General features: G+C 55.2%; 1 protein-coding gene across 1 annotated transcript; it reads right to left on the bottom strand.

Annotated features, from left to right (window-relative positions):
- Positions 1–591: 591 nt before the first annotated feature.
- ABHD6 (abhydrolase domain containing 6, acylglycerol lipase) lies at positions 592–16,553 on the bottom strand. The gene is made up of 10 exons (XM_065845963.2): positions 16,427–16,553; positions 13,069–13,138; positions 11,273–11,416; positions 7,879–8,035; positions 7,070–7,183; positions 6,688–6,820; positions 5,316–5,473; positions 4,125–4,179; positions 3,383–3,483; positions 592–2,455 (listed from the first exon to the last, which is right to left on the bottom strand). The coding sequence occupies exons 3-10, from the start codon at positions 11,389–11,391 to the stop codon at positions 2,279–2,281; spliced, it is 1,014 nt and encodes a 337-aa protein (XP_065702035.1). The 5' UTR covers positions 11,392–11,416; positions 13,069–13,138; positions 16,427–16,553; the 3' UTR covers positions 592–2,278.
- Between the last annotated feature and the right edge of the window lie 1,950 nt (positions 16,554–18,503).

Below are 18,503 nucleotides of genomic sequence, written 5' to 3'. Positions count from 1 at the left end.
CTTCCTCATCTCCAGCCTGAATCTCCCCTTTTTTAGTTTAAAACCCACAGTGACCATCATCTCAACCTGTGTCTGCAGGCAGGGGCTGGGGCCAGGATGATGCTCTCCAGCCCTCCCTGCAGCTCCTCTGCCCAAGCACACAGAGCTGGGCCTCAGCAGCCTCCTGGGGAAAGCAGAGATGCAGATATTTTTGCCTGGGTGTTGATGTACTGCTATCCCTTGTGTGCTGTATGAACTCAGTAAGACTTGTAATTACATCTGAAATTGGTGTTTAATGCACTTTCAAGAGGTATCTTGACACTCAAAACATAACTCCCCTACCCCCCCAAGGTTTTATTTTGCTTCTCAAGTGTTTAGGGTCACATTCTCTTAATTAAAAGACAAAAGCAAAATTCACATTGTATTGAAGAGATGCGCCTTGAGCCTTCCTGGCCTTCACAGTCTCTCTTCACGTTGCCAAATATTCCTCGAGGCAAAACCCGCATCTCCTAGAAATGCGGGGAGGAAAGAAGCAGCAGAACGAGTCCCCTGGACCAGACATCACCCCCAGCACAGCCCCTTCTTCCTCAAAGTAATCATTGCACAGCAGACTCCTTAAATCACTAGATTTTAATAGCCATATAAATCTTTTGCATACAGCAATCTGTGGCATATGAGAAACCATATAGATACCCAACAACTTCTTCTGGCTTTTACCACATAAAACTATCACCTTCTTTTATTTTCTTAAATTTATTATTATTTTTTTAAGTCAACTCCTGTAGTAGAAACAACAACCAAGCAATTAACAGCGAATTCCTAATTTTCTAAAAGAACAGCGTTTCTTCTCTGAAAAAGAGCAGAGAAGCTGACGGGGAGTTTCAGATCTATGTACAGGTGGGGGTACCTCGGAAGGACGGTGAGACGATGGCTGTCAGCACCCCAACGGTGGGTGCCCCATCTGCGGGGGCTCTTAGCACCCACTGTCACCCCCCGAGGAGCACAGGGTGACTGAGGGTTGACGGTCACCTCGCTTTGCCTTCCCAGGCCCACGCATCGCCCTGCCCTCCCACATCCAGCGGTCCCACCCGAAACCAGGACCAGCCCCGTCCCCCCAGGACCCGCAGCGAGGGACTGCACTGGGGAGGGGGTGCAGGATGCATCCCCTACATCGCCCCACAGCCTGCAGAGCGCAGCTTGTCCGCACTGCCCATTTCCACCTCTAATTCCACTCGCTCGGGAGTTACGCTCGTGGGGAGGACGCACAAGCACAGGGTGCTGCTCCACGGCACCGCAGGCGAGCTGTCCCCAGCGGGGCCCCCTCTGCGCTACCCCCATCCACACCCGCTCCCACCCTCGCGCCTGCTTTCGGTGACGTCGGCATTCACAGAATTCACGGAATTCATTAAGAAAAATCGCTATTTACATCAACGTGTTCAGCAGTGCGACGTGGTAGAAGAGCTGAGATAAGTTTGCCCGAATTTGTTGCCTCGCACCCCGTCCATGGGTTTATTGCTGGCTCGGGCTCCGGGACTGGATCACCAGGGTAGTTTCCATCCCTCTGAATCATGCACCGGTGGTGAAGCTGCTGTCTGCACCCCGAGTTTTCACCCGCTATTTCACCCCTGGACGGGGCGGGCTGTGCCGGACGCCGTCCCCTGGGCAACGTTAAGGCATCACATATACACAGGAGCTGTTCGGGCGTTGGAGAGAAAACCCACTCAAAGTGTAAACATTTTCACACATACAGTCGTTGGACTTCCACGCATGGAGTTTCTGGTTGTTTTCTGCATAAATCACGAGTTAAGGAGCTACACAAAGAGCACTCGAGCCTGGAGCACGGGGGTTGTCTGACAGCACAGCAGCATGCAACGCGATGGACTCTAAGTAGAAATATTGTTAAGTCTCAGTTCAGGACGCCTCTTCCTTCCTACGCTTCTTATATAGTTTAGATAAATGTCATTAACAACTATGTGCCGGTAACTCGGGTAAGTTGGGTGGCTGCGTAAGGAGTTTCAGCATACGGCATGGCTAACGCTTGGTGATTTCAGCTCGTTTCTACTTTATCTCTAGAAAAGGAAGAAATTCTCCTTCCGTTCCGGTATCTATGGAGGTTGCTCAATGACCTCTAGGTTGCTGTGCCGGTGGTGCTATAGGTTTAGGTATCAGTGATTCTGCCTTCCTCAGGGACTTTGGCACGTTCACCTCAATTCGCAAATGAGATCCCTGAGAACTTCTCAAAGCTGCAGGGCTTTACAGTTTAACGGACCCGGGGCGGGCGCTCGGCTCCTCGCCGCGCTCACGCCTGCTTCTTCATGTAGTAGGGGCTGTGCAGCAGCGCCAGGAACTCCAGGATGAGGTTGGCCGTCTTGCGGGGCCGCTCCACCACCACCGAGTGCCCGCAGTTCTCCAGGATGTACACGTGGCAGTCCGGGATGGCGCTCGCTAAAAGGTTGGCACCAGAAACATCCAGGACCTGGGTGGTGGGGGAAAGAAACAGTCACTCCCAGGGGTAGAGCTGGGTTTTGGTTGACACTATAGAAAGGAACCCCCTTTGAGCTGCCTTTGTGAGTCCAAGTAAGATGCTGAGCAGGGATGTGGGCGCTGAGAACAGACAGGGGTTGATAAGAAAGGTGGGAACAGACTCTTGAGCAGGGCCTGTTGTGATAGGACGAGGGGTGATGGTTTTAAACTAAAGGAGGGAGATTCAGGCTGGACATGAGGAAGAAATTGTTGGCCCTGAGGGTGGTGAGAGCCTGGCCCAGGTTGGCCAGAGAGGTGGTGGCTGAACCATCCCTGGAGACATCCCAGGCCAGGCTGGACGGGGCTCTGAGCAACCTGAGCTGGTGAAGATGTCCCTGCTCATGGCAGGGGTGGCACTGGGGGAGCTGGGAAGGTCCCTTCAACCCAAACCATTCTGTGATTCTGTGATGTCAGCCACATCCCATGGTACCCGTGCCTGGACACAGGGCAGGGGTGCTGCACAGTGCTGGTCTCAGGAGGCAGCAGGAAACTCTCTTGGATGCTTTTTGGCAAAGGCGTCATTGCAAGCCCCACTTGCACCTTTATCTGCCTGCAGCTCACCTCCTTCCCCCACCCACTCCCCCCTCCATAACCAGCCCTGTGAAGCCTCACATTTTACCCACAAACTGCAGATTCCTCCCCAGCTGTCAGGACAAGTCTCTTCGCTGGCACTTTGTGTCCAGCACCTGCCCCCCACCTGTCCCCTCGACCCCCAGCCCTGGTTCTCGCTGTCTGGCAGCTTTCTGCCCATCACCCTGCCGAGCCTCCGTGTCCAAACCCATGGGAACGGGGCCACCCGTGTGCCCGCTGGCCACAGAGCAGCCGCAGCCTGGTGGCACAGCCCGCGTGTCCCCACGGGGGAGGCGCAGGGGCCACGTACCTGGTCCTGCTTGCCCCAGATGACCTGCGTCGGCACTTTGATCTTGCTCATGTTCTCGTGGAGGGAGTGCCTGGACTTCTCATTGGCGATTTCTAAAAACACTAGCGGGGGAAAGAGGAGAGAATCAGTCCTACAAGGGGATGCTCTGCTGCCCATTCTCACAGAGGTCCCTGCATGCCAGCCCTGCCGGTGTCCCCTTGGTGGGACACCCAGGGGGGTGATGGAGAGACCCCCTAGGGGCTGTCCCTGTAAAGAGCCCCTCTGCAGAGAGATCCTTCTCCCAGCCCCTCTCCTCCTAGGTATTAGCACTAATTAACACACGTGAGGGCAAAGCAGCGACCCCACCACCCACTGGTTGCTACCAGCGACTGAGGTGTGTCCCCAAATCTCTTAATGACGTTGCCCCTTCCCACCCTCACCAAGGCAGCAGGGGGGCACAGGGGTGATACAGGGAATTAACAATTAACTAATGAACACTTAAAGAACTAACACTTACAGAGCTAGCAGAGAGCTAACCCTCTAACCCACGTCACTATTGCCTGGCCTTGCTTAGCTTTGTGTAACTTATTGTACGAGAAACAGGAGTTCGCTGACGCCTTGCAAAGATAACAATCCTTGGGTGCATCCTTGGCCGAACTAGATAACAGAAACTTGGGCACGGGACGGGAGATACGCCAGTTTAACCAGCTCAGCAGGTCATTTCCGTGCCTCAGGGGACAGATGGCAGAGGGGCAAAACTTACGTTTCCGATAAAAATCGTTGTGTGGGATGCGAACGTCGACGAGGCCCTGGAGGATCTGCGGGGAGAGCAGAGGGAGCTGCTGGGGGACCGGAGCTCGTCCTCGCCAACCCCCCTGCCCCACGCAGCCCCGCACCGACACCAGCCCAGCCACCTCCGGCTGTACTTAAATGCACGTATTTCAGCAACAATTATTGTCTATTTTACGATGTGGATCCCAATTTCTCCCCCAGGCCAGCTATCCACAGCCAGCCTCAGCCACGACTCTGCGTTTCTTCCTCCTTTTTATTCTTTTGTCAAAAATAAAGAGTCTTGGCATTACATTTTTTTTCTTAATCTCCAATCTACTCATCCCAGGCTTCCTAAGGAAAACCAGCTTAATGGCCGGGCCCTCGCCAAGTTCCTCCCGCCTGACAATGAGGTGATTAACGTTTCCATCGCTTTTCCTTAAAAAGCAACAAACAATCCCCCTCCAGGCCCCACAACAGCCGCTGTAGTTATTTAACGCTTCCTGGCTGCTATATTTACTAAGAAGCCCCTCCACATCCCAACCCACTGCCAAGACTGTGCTGGAGGAGGAATTTCAGCGGGTGCTGCCGGAGGGAGGTGGGAGAACTGAGTTTGAAGGGAAAGTGCTGGAAAGGCGCTGGGAGCGGAGCTGGGGGTGTCCTGTGGGGTGAGGAGCATCAGGCTCGGGAGAGGCAAACAAGCAGAAAAATCATAACAGAAAACGTAAAACTATAGAAAATGCCACTGAAAGTTGGGGAGTTGGTGAATTGGACTCTAAGGATGTGTGACCTCTCATCTTGAAGAAAGGGTGTTAGCTGAAAAGCACGATTTATTTGGGGATGATATGGCTTCTCCCAAGTAGCAAGTGATAGGATGAGAGGAAACGGCCTCAAGTTGCGCCAGGGGAGGTTGAGGTTGGATCTGGGGAGCAATTTCTTCCCCAAAGGGCTGTGGGGCATTGGAACAGGCTGCCCAGGGCAGTGCTGGAGTCACCATCCCTGGAGGGTTGGACAGACGGACATGAGGTTCTCAGGACATGGGGCAGTGTCAGGGTTAGGGTAATGGTTGGATTCCATCATCTTGAGGGTCTCTTCCAAGCAAAATGATTCTGTGATCCTATAAGCAAACCTGCCCCCCCAGCTCTGTCCCCCTGTCCCGGCCACCACAGCCAGCCCAGCTCCTCACCTGCTGCGGCACCTTGAAGCGAACGTAGGAGCAAAGCTTCAGCATATCCGACATCTCCTCGGGAGTGGAGGGAATTAAAGGGATCCTGTCGATGCTTTCAGACTCCTGCAGCTCCCGGAGCTGTTTGATGAACTTGCTGTCGGTGGTACTCGGCAGGCCTGGGTCCAACGAGAAGGGGAGCACAAGCTAAAAACCCAGACAAGACCCTACCAGCCCCAGTGACAGCATCACTGTGCTGACCTCCAGCATCCCTGGCTCTGGCTTTCCACTTGCTCAATCATCAAAAGAAAAAAGAGGGGGAGAATAAAATCTGTGCACGCAGCAACGTTAATAGATACCCAGGGTACCCCAGGGTACCCCAGGCTCCCCCTGCTCTAGGGCTGACACCACCAAGCCCCATGGGCTGATGCAACACAAGGTGTATTCCTTGGAGACACAACTGATTTGGCAAAAAACATAGTGTTTATTTTTATGTAGACAGTGGATGCAAATCCTAACGCCTGTGCCCAGCCTGCTGCAGCAAAGGGTCAGACAGACAATTCCAGAAGCCCCAACCACACGCGCCCCATCCTCCAGCAGCGTTATCCCAAACCCCTCTGCAGCCCCACATACAGGGGTTTCACACCCAGAAATGGAGATTGTTGGCCGAAAGCTCCCCAAGAGCCTTGCCTGTAGCTCGGTAACCCTGTGCTTTGCTTCACTACTTATTTCTTACCAGGAGCTTCTTTCATTGTGCGGAAGGAGCTGCTATAACAGGGATGCAGCAAAGCCCTCCCGGCAGAGGAGCTCCCTGCCAAACCTGCAGCACATCATGGCCAGGCTCCCCTGAGCCTCCCGGCCAAGGGGACGGTGGGATGGAGGGATGCTGCATGGGGACAAGGACACCCCGCTGCCCTGCACCCCATCCCAAAGTGCTCCTCCCACTTGGAGCACCCAAAGGTGCCAGCAGCAAGCTCACCAGCCCCCGAGCCCCAGCCCGGAGCACACTGCGGCTCTTGAGTGGCCAGACTGGGGAGACTTTTCCCATCACTGCTGGGGTTCTAGAGCGGGAGGCTACAGATGTGCCACGTAAAACAGCTGCCACCCCACAGGAAACAGGTTTTCCTCCAGAGCAAGACTTGTCCCGTTTGCCCTAATCCCAGCTCTAACCACAGCTCAGTGGGGAACATACAAAGCCCTGGAGAAAAGGAATCAGGACAAGGCTGTGATTTCTTCCCGTGCCCTGGAAGCATGCCCAGCTAGAGCTTTGCAGACGGTACATACAAATTATTTCAAAATGCTTCATACTAAAAGCTTATATTGCCACCAGCACTGCTGTGGGCTTTCGCACCGGCTCCTGCTCGCCCTCTCCTCGCCCCCCTGCCTTGCCCACCTGCGGGACAGATGAGGGTCAGGCTGCAAATGTCTTCTGGGTACTGGGCAGCGTAAACGCCGGCAACATTTCCCCCCATGGAAGTGCCAACCAGATGAAAGGGTCTTCTGTTCAGCTTGATGCACTCCACAAACTGGCAGGAGAGCAGAAGGAGCATTGTTAGGGGAGAGGAAGCAGCGGCCAGGGGTCATTAGAGAAATTAAACTCAAAAGCTTGAGGTCGGTGGCTCTGGCTGCCTGGGAAGGGAGGGTGCAGGGCTGTACGAGGCAGGGCTCATGGGGCTTAGCATCCCTCTTGTCCCCACATCCTGCATCCCTCTTGTCCCCACGCCCTGCACATCCCTGCATCCCTCTGCAGAGGTGATGTGACACTGGGCCATTACCTGGTGGATTCTCTGAGCTTGCCCGCTGATGGAGTAATCGTCCAGGTCCGAGCGGGTCGTGCCCTCATGCCCGGGCATGTCCACACACACCAAGTGCAGGTTCTTTGGCAGGAACTGCAGAAAAAATAAGAGGGGTGGTTACAGCACAGGGGAACTGCTGTGAAGCCCAGGGATGGACAATGGTGACCACAGGTGAGAGCAGGGCCATTGCTCTCCTCCTAGAAACCCCTGGTTACTGTGCACCAGAATAAATTAGCTTGTGTACCAAGGATGACACGATGAGAATCATAGAATAGTTTGCATTTGAAGGGACCTTCAGCGTCCCACCCCTGCCATGAGCAGGGACATCTTCACCAGCTCAGGTTGCTCAGAGCCCCGTCCAGCCTGGCCTGGGATGTCTCCAGGGATGGTTCAGCCACCACCTCTCTGCCCAACCTGGGCCAGGCTCTCACCACCCTCAGGGCCAACAATTCCTTCCTTCTGCCCAGCCTGAGTCTCCCTCATTCAGTTTAAAACCATCACCCCTTGTCCTATCACAACAGGACCTGCTAAAAAGTCTGTCCCCATCTTTCTTATAGGCAAGACTGACTTCCCACAGAGAAGGCAGGTATATACTGCTCTTCCCCTCTTCTTGTCATAGGGATGAGAGGGATCCAACAATCAACCAGCACAGAGCTCAGGAGGGTATTTCTAAGACGTTACAATACTCATCACGTCCCACACATGCAACCGTTGGGTCCTCACAGCACCCTCAAGCCCAGGACCATCAGCTCTTACTAAGCAGCAACATGATAGAAATGGAATCCCACCTTGACTATGGACAACCACATGTCTTTGTGGGCTGAGAAGCCGTGTAACATCAGGATGGACGGTCGGTACCCAGGTCTCCCTCTATAGGAATAACAAAACTGATAGTCATCGTAGTATGCATATCTAACCTGCATACCCAGGGCTCGGCGCCAGTACCTGGAAACAAGGAGAAAACACCACCAGTGAGTGAGGCAAGACCAGGGCTCAGCAGCAAGATAAGCCAGGCAACAAGTCCAAACTCAGCCATGGATTTGCTGGTTTGCTAAGATCAGTTAGGTCGGGCTCACATCAGTGCTGTCATGGCCCTAAATGGGACCAGTTCTGAGCATCTGGTCCCTGGACCAGACCCTGTGCTCACAAGGGATCCCTTACTGGTGCTGGACCAGCTGCTGGCAGTTCACGGTGGCCCTGCAGGTGGCTTGGGGACACACCCTGTTTGTTAAAAACTTTAACTACCCAAAATAACTGATTTGCAAAATTCCCTCAAGGCAATGGAAATGGGCCAAAAATAACAATCCTAACATGGAAAACACCCAAAGGTTGGTATGAGGAGAGAGGCCCAAGAGAGAACGGCAGCGTGCAAGGGAGGTGCTTGGTCCGAGTGGGGTTGCTGGGGCACAGCGTCACAGCCATGGGACAACATCACACCCCGGATCCCAGCCAAACCAACCGTGTCACCCAGAGCGCCGCACAAACCCATTCGCCGTACATCAACTACATGATCTTTAAACCTTTATTTATACACACACAAAGGACCGGAGGGAACCATCTTTATGGGTCAAACACCCCAGAAGATAGCAGGGTAACCCCAGGAACCCGGGGTTATTCCTCTGCAAGCAGCGGCAGACGGCTCCTGCCAGCCTGCTCGAGGAGCATGCAGCGGAACCGCCGGCCAGAGGGGACCTGGACAGAGATTATCGGTGACACTTGGGACACATGATGTGTACGTGCAGCCCTAGACGGAGGAGCAGGGACGCTGTCTCTGCATTTCCCCTCTGCTCAGACACATCCCCTGCCAGGACAGCCACCAGGCTACTCCCGATGGCCAAGACACTGGCAAATATTTTTATACACAATACCAGAATTCATTGGAGACACAAGAGCAAGGTCACCAGCACCGCTGGGCTGTCCTAGCTCTCTGCCCACTCAAAGCTTATGAATAGTGCAATCCTCTTTTAGCATAATCCCTTTTTGGAGGGAGTTAGTGGGACTTAAGCAGCATCTCGGCTCTCTGCTGGTCCTCCAAGGAGAGGTGAATTTCTCCCTGAATAAGTGCCTTAAGAGTCCTCGCCTCAAAGGCACCGGTGTAAACTACCGATGGGCAAGATGATAACATTTTTAGCAACTGATCCTGATGGATCAATTCAGCAGAAGGCAAAATAATCTGCGCAAAGCTGAACTGATCCCTCGCAAGGTGTTAACGCGCTTAGTGGCAGCGGCTAAACTGATTAACCCCTGGTGGGCAGGCAGGCAGGGCAGGGGTCAGCGGAGCAGCCCTGGGTGTCACACCCGGCATTAGCGCCCCGGGAGGGAGCGAGGCCATCGGTGACGGGGACCCGGTGTGACCCTGGGCTGTGCTGGCTGAGGACACACAGAGCAGCAGCGAGCAGGAGGAACGGGGCAGCGAGAGAAGGGAGAAGAATCTCCCGGGATGTGGGGAAACACAGTGATTTTACCCCAAAAAGTTAACTCGGAGGCAAATAGGGAAGGATGAGTAAAGAGCAAACCTGCTTTTCTCGCCTGCTGTCCCTAAGAAAAGAGGTGCCCATGAAACAGAGCGTCACGGTGACTCCTGCAAAATGCCAACGTTGCCAGAAAGGCTGCGAGAGAGATGGGGGCACTCACCCTTCACAGTGCATCTTCACCCAGCCCCTGATTCATAGAACCATAGAATTATTTCAGCCAGAAGAGACCCTCAGGATCATCGAGTCCAACCATAGCCTAACCTAACCTAACCCTAGCCCTAAACCATGCCCATAAGAACCTCGTCTAAACGCCTTTTAAACCCCTCCAGGGCTGGTGACTCCAGCACTGCCCTGGGCAGCCTGTTCCAATGCCCCACAGCCCTTTCTGGGAAGAATTTTTTCCTAATATCTAATCTAAACCTCTCCTGGCACAACTTGAGGCCCTTTCCTCTTGTCCTATCGCTTCACAGCCCTGAAGGACACAGCAGCATCATCTCCTCTGCCTTCTTCTCAACCCGGCTCCGCAGAGCTCCCGGCATCAGTCCTTGTGCCTCCTTCTCCCTGTAATTTGCCTGACAAACCCAGTACTGTCTGGACCCGCTGCCTGCTCGGCTTTGCGGAGCAACGTTGGGCCCCGCAGCTCCCCACGCGATGCACGACGGGATGAAGTTCTCCCCGTGCCGATCCGGTCGCTGGGGTTTTCATCCCATCCTCCCTCAGCCCCCAGACGCTGTCGTTAAAAGGTTGCTAATTAACGTGCCGTTAGAAACGGGCTCCATCGCACTGCTGCGCCTGAGCGCCGGACGGGCTCCCGTCCTCCTCTCGCAGGAGGTCACTTTGATTTGGAAACACCCCGTGAGCAAAACCGCAGGAGCCACCATCTGCCAGCAGCATGTGAGGGCAGCCTGGTGTGCTATCTGCTCCTGCCCGCTGTGCTATCTGCTCCTGCCCATGTCGGGCGAGGAGACGCTTCTGAAGGCAGCATTATTACAGCCTTCCCCTGCAACAAACCCAGCCAGGAAAGCTGCCAGCGTGCTTATCACCCATTTCCAGGGACAGATGAAGGCTGAAGGATGCAGCGCCGGCATCAGAAAGGACAAAATGCATGTGGGTAAGGAAAAGCGTCACTCCAGCTTCTCCAGCGCTCCAGCCCAGAGTGGGGAGAATGAGAAGAGCCCCGTCCATAAGTAGCAGCGAGAGAAAAGCCCCTGCCCAGCGAGCAGGTTGTTAACCAGGAGGGATCATGTGAGCCCGAGGAGTCACAGCAGCGCCAAGGACACCCGCAGCGATGGCTGCAGAGACAAGGCGAGAGGTCACCAGCCCGCCGGGTGACAGCTGGTGACAGCCAGCAACGGTGACACTTTTCCCAGCCACAGTCCCATCCTTGCGGGGAGCAACCCAGAAAGGCTCAGAGACATCCCGCAGCCCAGCTGAGGTTGCCCTGACAGACAGAAGCCTCAGCAGCAATAAGAAAATGCTATTTTCTTCTCCCAGAGATGCTTAAAGCTACACACAGATGGTGCAACCATGGAAAACTCCACCTTACGTCCTCCCGTCACCATCACGCGCAGGAGCGCCCACCTCCATCCATGACGACTTGCTGCCCCTGGGCTTTTTGGAACAAGCCCCGTGTGTGCTGGGAGTTCCAGGGACCAGCAGCAGTTCCACCCCTGGGCTAACAGGAGAGCAGCCTGGCTAACGAACTCACCAGTAGTAGATGCGGATGAGCGCTGAGGGCCAGAGGAGGAAGGAGGCGACGAAGGCCAGGATGGGGATGGCCAGGGTGCCGCCGGCGATCACAAACATGTTCAGCACGTCAGGATCCATCCTGCTCTTCCCTGCCCAGCCTCACCTGCCCACAGTAAGGGAAGGATCAGAGGTTAAATACCAGAAGTGATGAGAAGTCAAGGCTAAATGAGATCCCTGCTGCCACGGGGAGGGGAAGCAGCTCTGCAAGAGGTAAGGGATACGGCTTGGGAGAGCAGCAATGTCGCTTTCAGTTTTAAAACTTGATTATTGGCAATGAGCCTCCTAACGGACAGGGACCATGTCTGGGGTGACTGGAGGCATTTAAAAAACAGGTAGATGAGGTTCTCAGGGACATGGGTTAGTACCAGGGTTGGGCTCAATGATCTCTTGGTCTTCCAACCAAAGTGATCCTGTGATTCAATGACACAGCTCTCAGGGCAGCCCACAGTCGCAGGGAGCACAGCACCCATGGGTGCAGGCAGCCTTTCCCCTGTGGGTGCAGGCAGAGATGGCCTAAAGCAGGCTCCGTGTTGCTTTTTGGAGGCAGCCGTCCAGCTCGGGCTCCCCTCCCCCTGCCCAATCCCAAATGCCCAGCACACAACCACTGACCTAGAATTGATGGCTTGAGCCCGGCTCTCATTACCGCTCCGTACAGGCACCAACTAATCAAGGCAGCAGAGCCTATTAATGGGCTTGGGAACCAAAGGAAACAACCTGGCAGGGTGCTCTTTGGCCACCAGCCCTTATCTGAGACAAATTCACCCCCGCCCCCACGTCCTCACTCCTGCCCCACAGGCGTTTTGCCCCAGCTGTGGATCCCAGGTCCCCATCCGGCTCCTGAGCATCGTTCAGACATCCCAGGGGCAGAGATGGAGGACACGGGGCACAAGGACGAGCCCTCATGCACCGCCGTGCTCGTCCCTGAACTCTCCCCACCACGGGCAGCTGGGAGATATTTTTCTCATTAAGAGATTAAACCTGTCACACACACACACATCTCTAATTCTTGCTCGCCAACATATGCCTCTCCCTTTCCTCAGCGCTGGTATTTTTGGTCACACATTTCTAAACCGAGATGTTTGCACCGCCTGCTCTCCCACCAGCCGTCCCCCCCCACCACCACATCAATCCACGCCAGCACAGGCAGATTTATTGCTGCTCCCTGCAAGACCCATGGCGGTGTGGGGTACGTTGTGTGTTATGCCGGGAAGCAGGAACTGAATCACCACATCCTCCCCGCCTCCGACGCCATCGCACTGGATCACACCAAACCACCACGTTACACGCGACCAACAAAAACGGTTTACAGAACCTCTGAAGCAGCAGCCAGGTTTGCCCTCTTCCCCCAGGGAAAACAGGAGCAACAGAAATCGAGGAATACTGCAAATATTTCCACCAAGCACCTCCTGAACAAAGCTAAACCCCATTTCCTTCTTCAAGCCTCAACAACACACCGTTATTCATTTAATTAACATTTTGCAGGAAGATTTTTGATCTCCGCGTGGCTCGTTCGTAGGTAAACACTTTGTGCAACTGATAAAGCTTGTAGGTGAGGGCAGAGCTGCACGGGAGCCCACTTCAGAGCACTTTGCCATGTCACTAGAACAGTGAAGCAATTAAGCACAGAAAACCATCATCGTCCCCATCGGTGACCCGTAACAAGAGAACATGGGGTCACCACCTCCACCTCCGCCGCCTCCGCCGCTCTTGGAAAGCAAAACAAGGAGGAGAAAGCCTTTAAAAAGCTCAGCTTACTCTGCAGAGATCCCCTCCTCCTCGCGCCACAGGTCCTGCTTGTTGTGGGTAGCGGCAGCGCCTGAAAACACTGTTGGAAGAGGAAAAAATAATAAATTAAATTTGCACTTCTTTTTCTCCTTTCAGTATCGGCAGCTGGGCAAAACGGTGAGTTTGGGGTATTTAAACCACAAGCTTCCCTTCAAGATGTCTCAACTATTCTTTCTGACCAACCTTTCCCCTGTTTGCGTAAATATGGTGCTTTGTACAGTAAAGCTAAAGGAGGGCACTTGTTCCAAGCGGGAGCAAAGTGCACGCTGCCGTCTGAGACGGCGCATGAGCCAGCGCCCTGGGGAGAGCCGGCGCCAGCGGCCCCCACCGCGGCACCCCGCGAAACGGGGGCTCACGGCTGCGCTTTGGGCGATTACAGCTATTAGAAGAAAGCCAGCTAAGCTGCTTCCCATCCCCTTCCTCTTCGTCTTAAATGTAATTTCCCAAGCGCTGTCAGTGCCCCCCCTCCCCGGGCCGTCCCTGTGCTGAAGCCGTAGCACAGCAGGAAATCACTGCCGAGGCAGGAAAACACCGGCCTGAACTCACCAGCAGCTTTTAGCCATGGAAACTATCGAAATTCACGCTGGAGGTTCAGCGGGAGTGCTGGAACCCCCACCATGAGCACTGGGGGCTGCTTCAAGCCAGAAAATCCCCGAGAGATCCCACGCAGGTGCCCCGAGGGGCTCCTGTCCCCGTTGTGCCGGCGTGTTTTGGCAGGGCCATGGCAGCCGCCGCTCACCACGTGAGCCCCGGCGCCCAATGCCGGTCACACGCACCCAGCAACCCCTCCTGGGGCCCCCGCCGGCTGTGGGGAGGATGCTCGGGGAGCCCCGGGGTGCAGCCTGGGCTCCTTCTGCGTGGGCACAGCATCGCCACTGGTTTCCATGGTTACCCATGATGGAGGCGAGGGGAAGGAAAACGCCAGCAGGCCCAGCTCCATGGAACAACCAATGTCACCCCCTCTCCCCAGCACCCCAGGCTGGCAGCAGCACTGTGGGGACGCCAGCTCCCCAAAGCCAACCACGGTGCCACCCCCTGCCATGGTGCTTTGCCCCAGGGATCGTCACCCTCCCCACTGCACCGGTACCGTGCCGCACGGCCCCAGCCATGGTACAGCCCTGTGCTACCAGCTAGAGACATTGTGGGCTTAAAAACACAAAGCAAGCCCTGCAGTAACAGCTCTAAGTCTTCAGATCACAGCTCATCCATCACTTCACGGTGCCCTGTGACCAAGAGTCACAGCAAACGGCCCCAAGCGTTGCTACTGCTTCTTGGAAGGATCTCCAGTTACCTCATAAATTAACTCTAAACCATCAGTTAGGCAAGTGTGATAAACGCCGTGTGATCACGGCAACGGGACACGGCGGGGCACGGGATGCCAAACCAGGAGCGCCGGTTCCCACACTGGCAGCCCAGCGTGTCCCCGCTTGTCTCCTCCTTCCTTCCCTGGGCCAAATCCAAGCAGGAGCCTCATCACCTGCAAAGAGATGCCTGGAGGCAGGGGGAGGCTGTGGGTTGCTGCAGAGGACAACACACTGATGACAGTTCCCAGGGTTATTGGCCGAAGGACAACAAATTACTGTGAGCAAGGTTTGAACCTGCACTGGGATTTTTTCCTCTTTCAAGCTCAGGCGGCCAAACCAGGGAGGCTGGAGAAGACCCAACAGTGCAGCTCAGGTGTATATATTGATTTTTTCCAGGCCCCACATAAGATCAAGCAGCAGCAGCACAGCCCGGTGTGTGGGATCAAAAAAATGCATTTATCTCCAAGAAAAAAAAAGCCATCCTAGAAATGTGAAAGCAGCTGGGATTGTTACCCAGGGAGACAGGAGGCTCAGCATCAGCATCTCTCACGGCCAACCTTGCTGACAGGGCAAGAGCTCACAAGGGGTACCCAGGGGGCACTTTGGGGGCTGCGGCACAAAATCCTTCACAAGGTTTAGGGGTTAGGGTGCGAGGGGGAGAGCAGCAACCAAGGCGCTGGGCAGCCCCATGCAAGGCCAGGGAAGCTTTTCCCACTGCAGGAGTTGCATGTGTGCCAAAATTCAAGCACACAAAGGTTGTACCAGGCTGTGCCCATTGGGACTGGGCTGCAGAACCAGCCCATGGTTGACTAACAGATTTTGAAACTCCAAACGGCTGAAAGCTAAGCAGCACACCTTACATTTTTTTTTAAGAGCTCAAAAAGAAGAAACATTGACCAATTTTAAGGTTCCCCTGGAGAAACAGGGGGGCTTGACAGGCCTCAGCAGCTGAGGTGGGACCCCTAGGAACCCCGGCTCACACCACTAACCATGCAAGAAGAAAAGCCCAAAACATGCAAGTGAGCCATTTGCCTTGGAAACTGCCCCCCCCGGCACCCTCAGCAGCCAGAAAAATAACACTGCCCATAAATGACAATGTAACTAACACCAGGATTCCTCAGATGCCTATTTTGCAGCAGGATCTTCCAGATGCCAGCCACAGTGAAATTATAATTTAAGATCTATTAATATTTGGAAGATCTCTGTCCATCAGCCAGCCAGCTCTCAATCTTAATCCAACCTCCGGAGGGCTTCATTTATTTATAGATGGCAGAAATGAGATCATTATATTTGTGGTGCCATCTCACAAAACATCTCCCTCTGACCCATTTGTATTTGTGCAACATGGCTCTTAAAAATGAGTGGGAGAGCGTGGGTTTGGCCCCCAGCCCCACTGCTGCACCCGGGGCTGGGAACACACAGGGATGAGCCGTCAGTGTCACCGACAGCCGGCCTGGGGACAAAGTGGTTGGAAAGCAGGACTGGGGTGGGTTGTGCTGCCAGCCAGCTGCTGGTTTGGGAATTGATAATGTGCTCATCCTCCTCCCGGACCCCGTCGCCATCCCCATCGTGCCGCACACGCACGCAGCAGAGGATGCACCGGCGCATCTGATGTCACGAGTGCGCCCTGGGGGCGGCGGGAGGGGGTTAGGAAAGATTTGGGGTACCAGCGGCCACCTCCAGGTCCCCTCTTGCCAGCACGCAGCCCCCAGTTCCCCCCCCTCCGAGCATCTTCCTCCAGCAATATGACGGCATCCTACAAATAGCGGCGGTCGGGATGCGGAGCCGCTCTCCCGCCGTTTGCGCCCCGTTTTCTGATTATTTGGGGGGGTAAATTAATTAAATCCTAAAAAATATATACATTTAAATTCTCCCCACCCCCAGCGATGCTATGGTTGTGACCCGGGGCGGACCGAGGCGGGGGGCCCCGGACGCCGTTCCGGCGTCCGGGGCCCCCCTCCACGGTCCCCCCCGGTCTTGGCATTGCTCTCATCACCCCCGCATCCCCCCCCTTTGCCTCTCACCGTGCCGATCCGAGCCGGGCCGGGCCGCAATGGCAGCGCTGAGCGGCGGAACGAGGCGGCTCCGTTGCGCCCTCCCCTCCGCTCCCTCCCTCCCTACGCGCCGGTTGCCGGGGCGGCTCCGCGGGGGCGCAGCGGAGCGAGGCGGGGATGCGGCGCGGAGTGGAATGGGGGGAGAAAAAGGGGGTGCAGAGGGGGTAGGGGTGGGTGGAAAGGGGGGAGGAAAGGGGGTGCAATGGGGGTGAGGGTGGGGTGCAATGGGGGGGTATAACGGGGGTGCAAAGGGGCTACAAGGCGGCTAAAATGGGGGGATGTAGTGGGACTTCAAGGGAGGTGCAAAAGGGGTGCAGTGGGGGTGTAACGGGTGGAAAGGGGCCACAAGGCGGCTAAAATGGGGGGATGTAGTGGGACTTCAAGGGAGGTGCAAAAGGGGTGCAGTGGGGGTGTAACGGGTGGAAAGGGGCCACAAGGCGGCTAAAATGGGGGGATGTAGTGGGAGTCCAATGGAGGTGCAAAGGGGGGTGCAAAAGGGGTGCAGTGTGGGTGTAAGGGGGATATAAGGGGGGTGCAAAGGGGCTACAAGGCAGCTAAAATAGGGGGATGTAATGGGACTTCAGTGAAGGTGCAAAGCGGGTGCAATAGGGGCGTAGTGGGGGTGCAAAGGGGCTACAAGGTGAGTACAATGGGGGGATGTGGTGGGACTCCAATGGAGGTACAAAGGGGAATGCAGTGGGGGTGCAAGGGAGGGTATAACGGGGATGCAAAGTGGCTACAAGGTGGATAAAATGGGGGGATGTAGTGGGACTTCAGTGGAGGTGCAAAGCAGGGTGCAATAGAGGTGCAGTGAGGATGCAAAGGGGCTACAAGGTGACTGCAATGGGGGGATGTAATGGGACCTCAATGGAGGTGCAAAAAGGGGGTGCAAGGGGGAGTATAACAGGGGTGCAAAGGGGCTGAAAGGCGGATAATATGGGGGATGTAGTGGGACTTCAATGGAGATGCAAAGAGGGGGGTGTGGTGGGGGTGCAAGGGGGGTATAATGGGGATGCAAAGTGGCTACAAGGTGGATAAAATGGGGGGATGTAGTGGGACTTTAATGGAGGTGCAAAGCGGGGGTGACATAGGGGTGCAGTGGGGGGTACAAGAGGGGTGCAAAGGGGCTACAAGTCGGTTAGAACTGGGAGACGTAACAGGACTCCAATGGAGGTGCAAAGGGGGTGCAATAGGGGTGCAGTGGGAGAATAACAGGGGTGCAAAGGGCTACAAGGTGACTACAATGGGGTGATGTAATGGGACTTCAGTGGAGGTGCAAAGGGGGGGTGCGAAGAGGCAATGCAATAGGGGTGCAGGAGGGGGTATAATGGAGCTTCCACGGGGGTGTGAGGGGGGTACAACGGGGTGGAAGGGGGGGCTGCGGGTGGGGGACACAAGGGGTGGACATAATGGGGTTTTCACGAGGGTACAGGGAGGGGTACAACAGGGATGGAAGGGGGCTGTGATGGGGTGCAGTGGAGCGGCAACGGGGGTGTGACAGGACTTCAGTGGGGGTGCAAGGGAAGGATGCGATAGGGCTGCAGCAGGGGTACAAGGGGGTGTAACAGGGGTAAAGCTGGGGGACATAATGGGGCTTCCATGGGCTTGCAAGGTGGACATAGTGGCACTGCAATGAGGGTGTGGATACAACAGGGGTACAAGGGGGATGCAAAGAGGCTGCAAGGGGGATGCAAAAGGAAAGCAAGGGGCTATGCAAAGGAGACACAGCAGGGACACAAGAAGGAGGCAATAAGGCTACAGAAGTTGTACAATGGGGTTGCCATGGGGATGCAAGAGGGATAAAAAAAGGAAAGTGCTATAGCTGCAATGGGGTTACAACAAGGAGATTCAAGGGTGGATACAACAGGGGTTACAATAGGAATGCAAAGGGGATGCAATACAACTTCCACAGAGCTACAAAGGGGAATGCAGCGCTGCACCCCACACAGCACACAGCCCCTCGCACGAGGCCTGGGGACCAGCGTGGGGGTGGGGGACATCTGTCCCTTTCCTGGAGATGGGGCCACAATCAGGGAGCACAGAGCTC

Source organism: Patagioenas fasciata, chromosome 10, assembly GCF_037038585.1.
Source record: "Patagioenas fasciata isolate bPatFas1 chromosome 10, bPatFas1.hap1, whole genome shotgun sequence".
Lineage (NCBI taxonomy): Eukaryota > Metazoa > Chordata > Aves > Columbiformes > Columbidae > Patagioenas > Patagioenas fasciata.
Note: the sequence above shows the minus strand (reverse complement) of the source record. Positions and strands in the feature narration are given on the sequence as shown.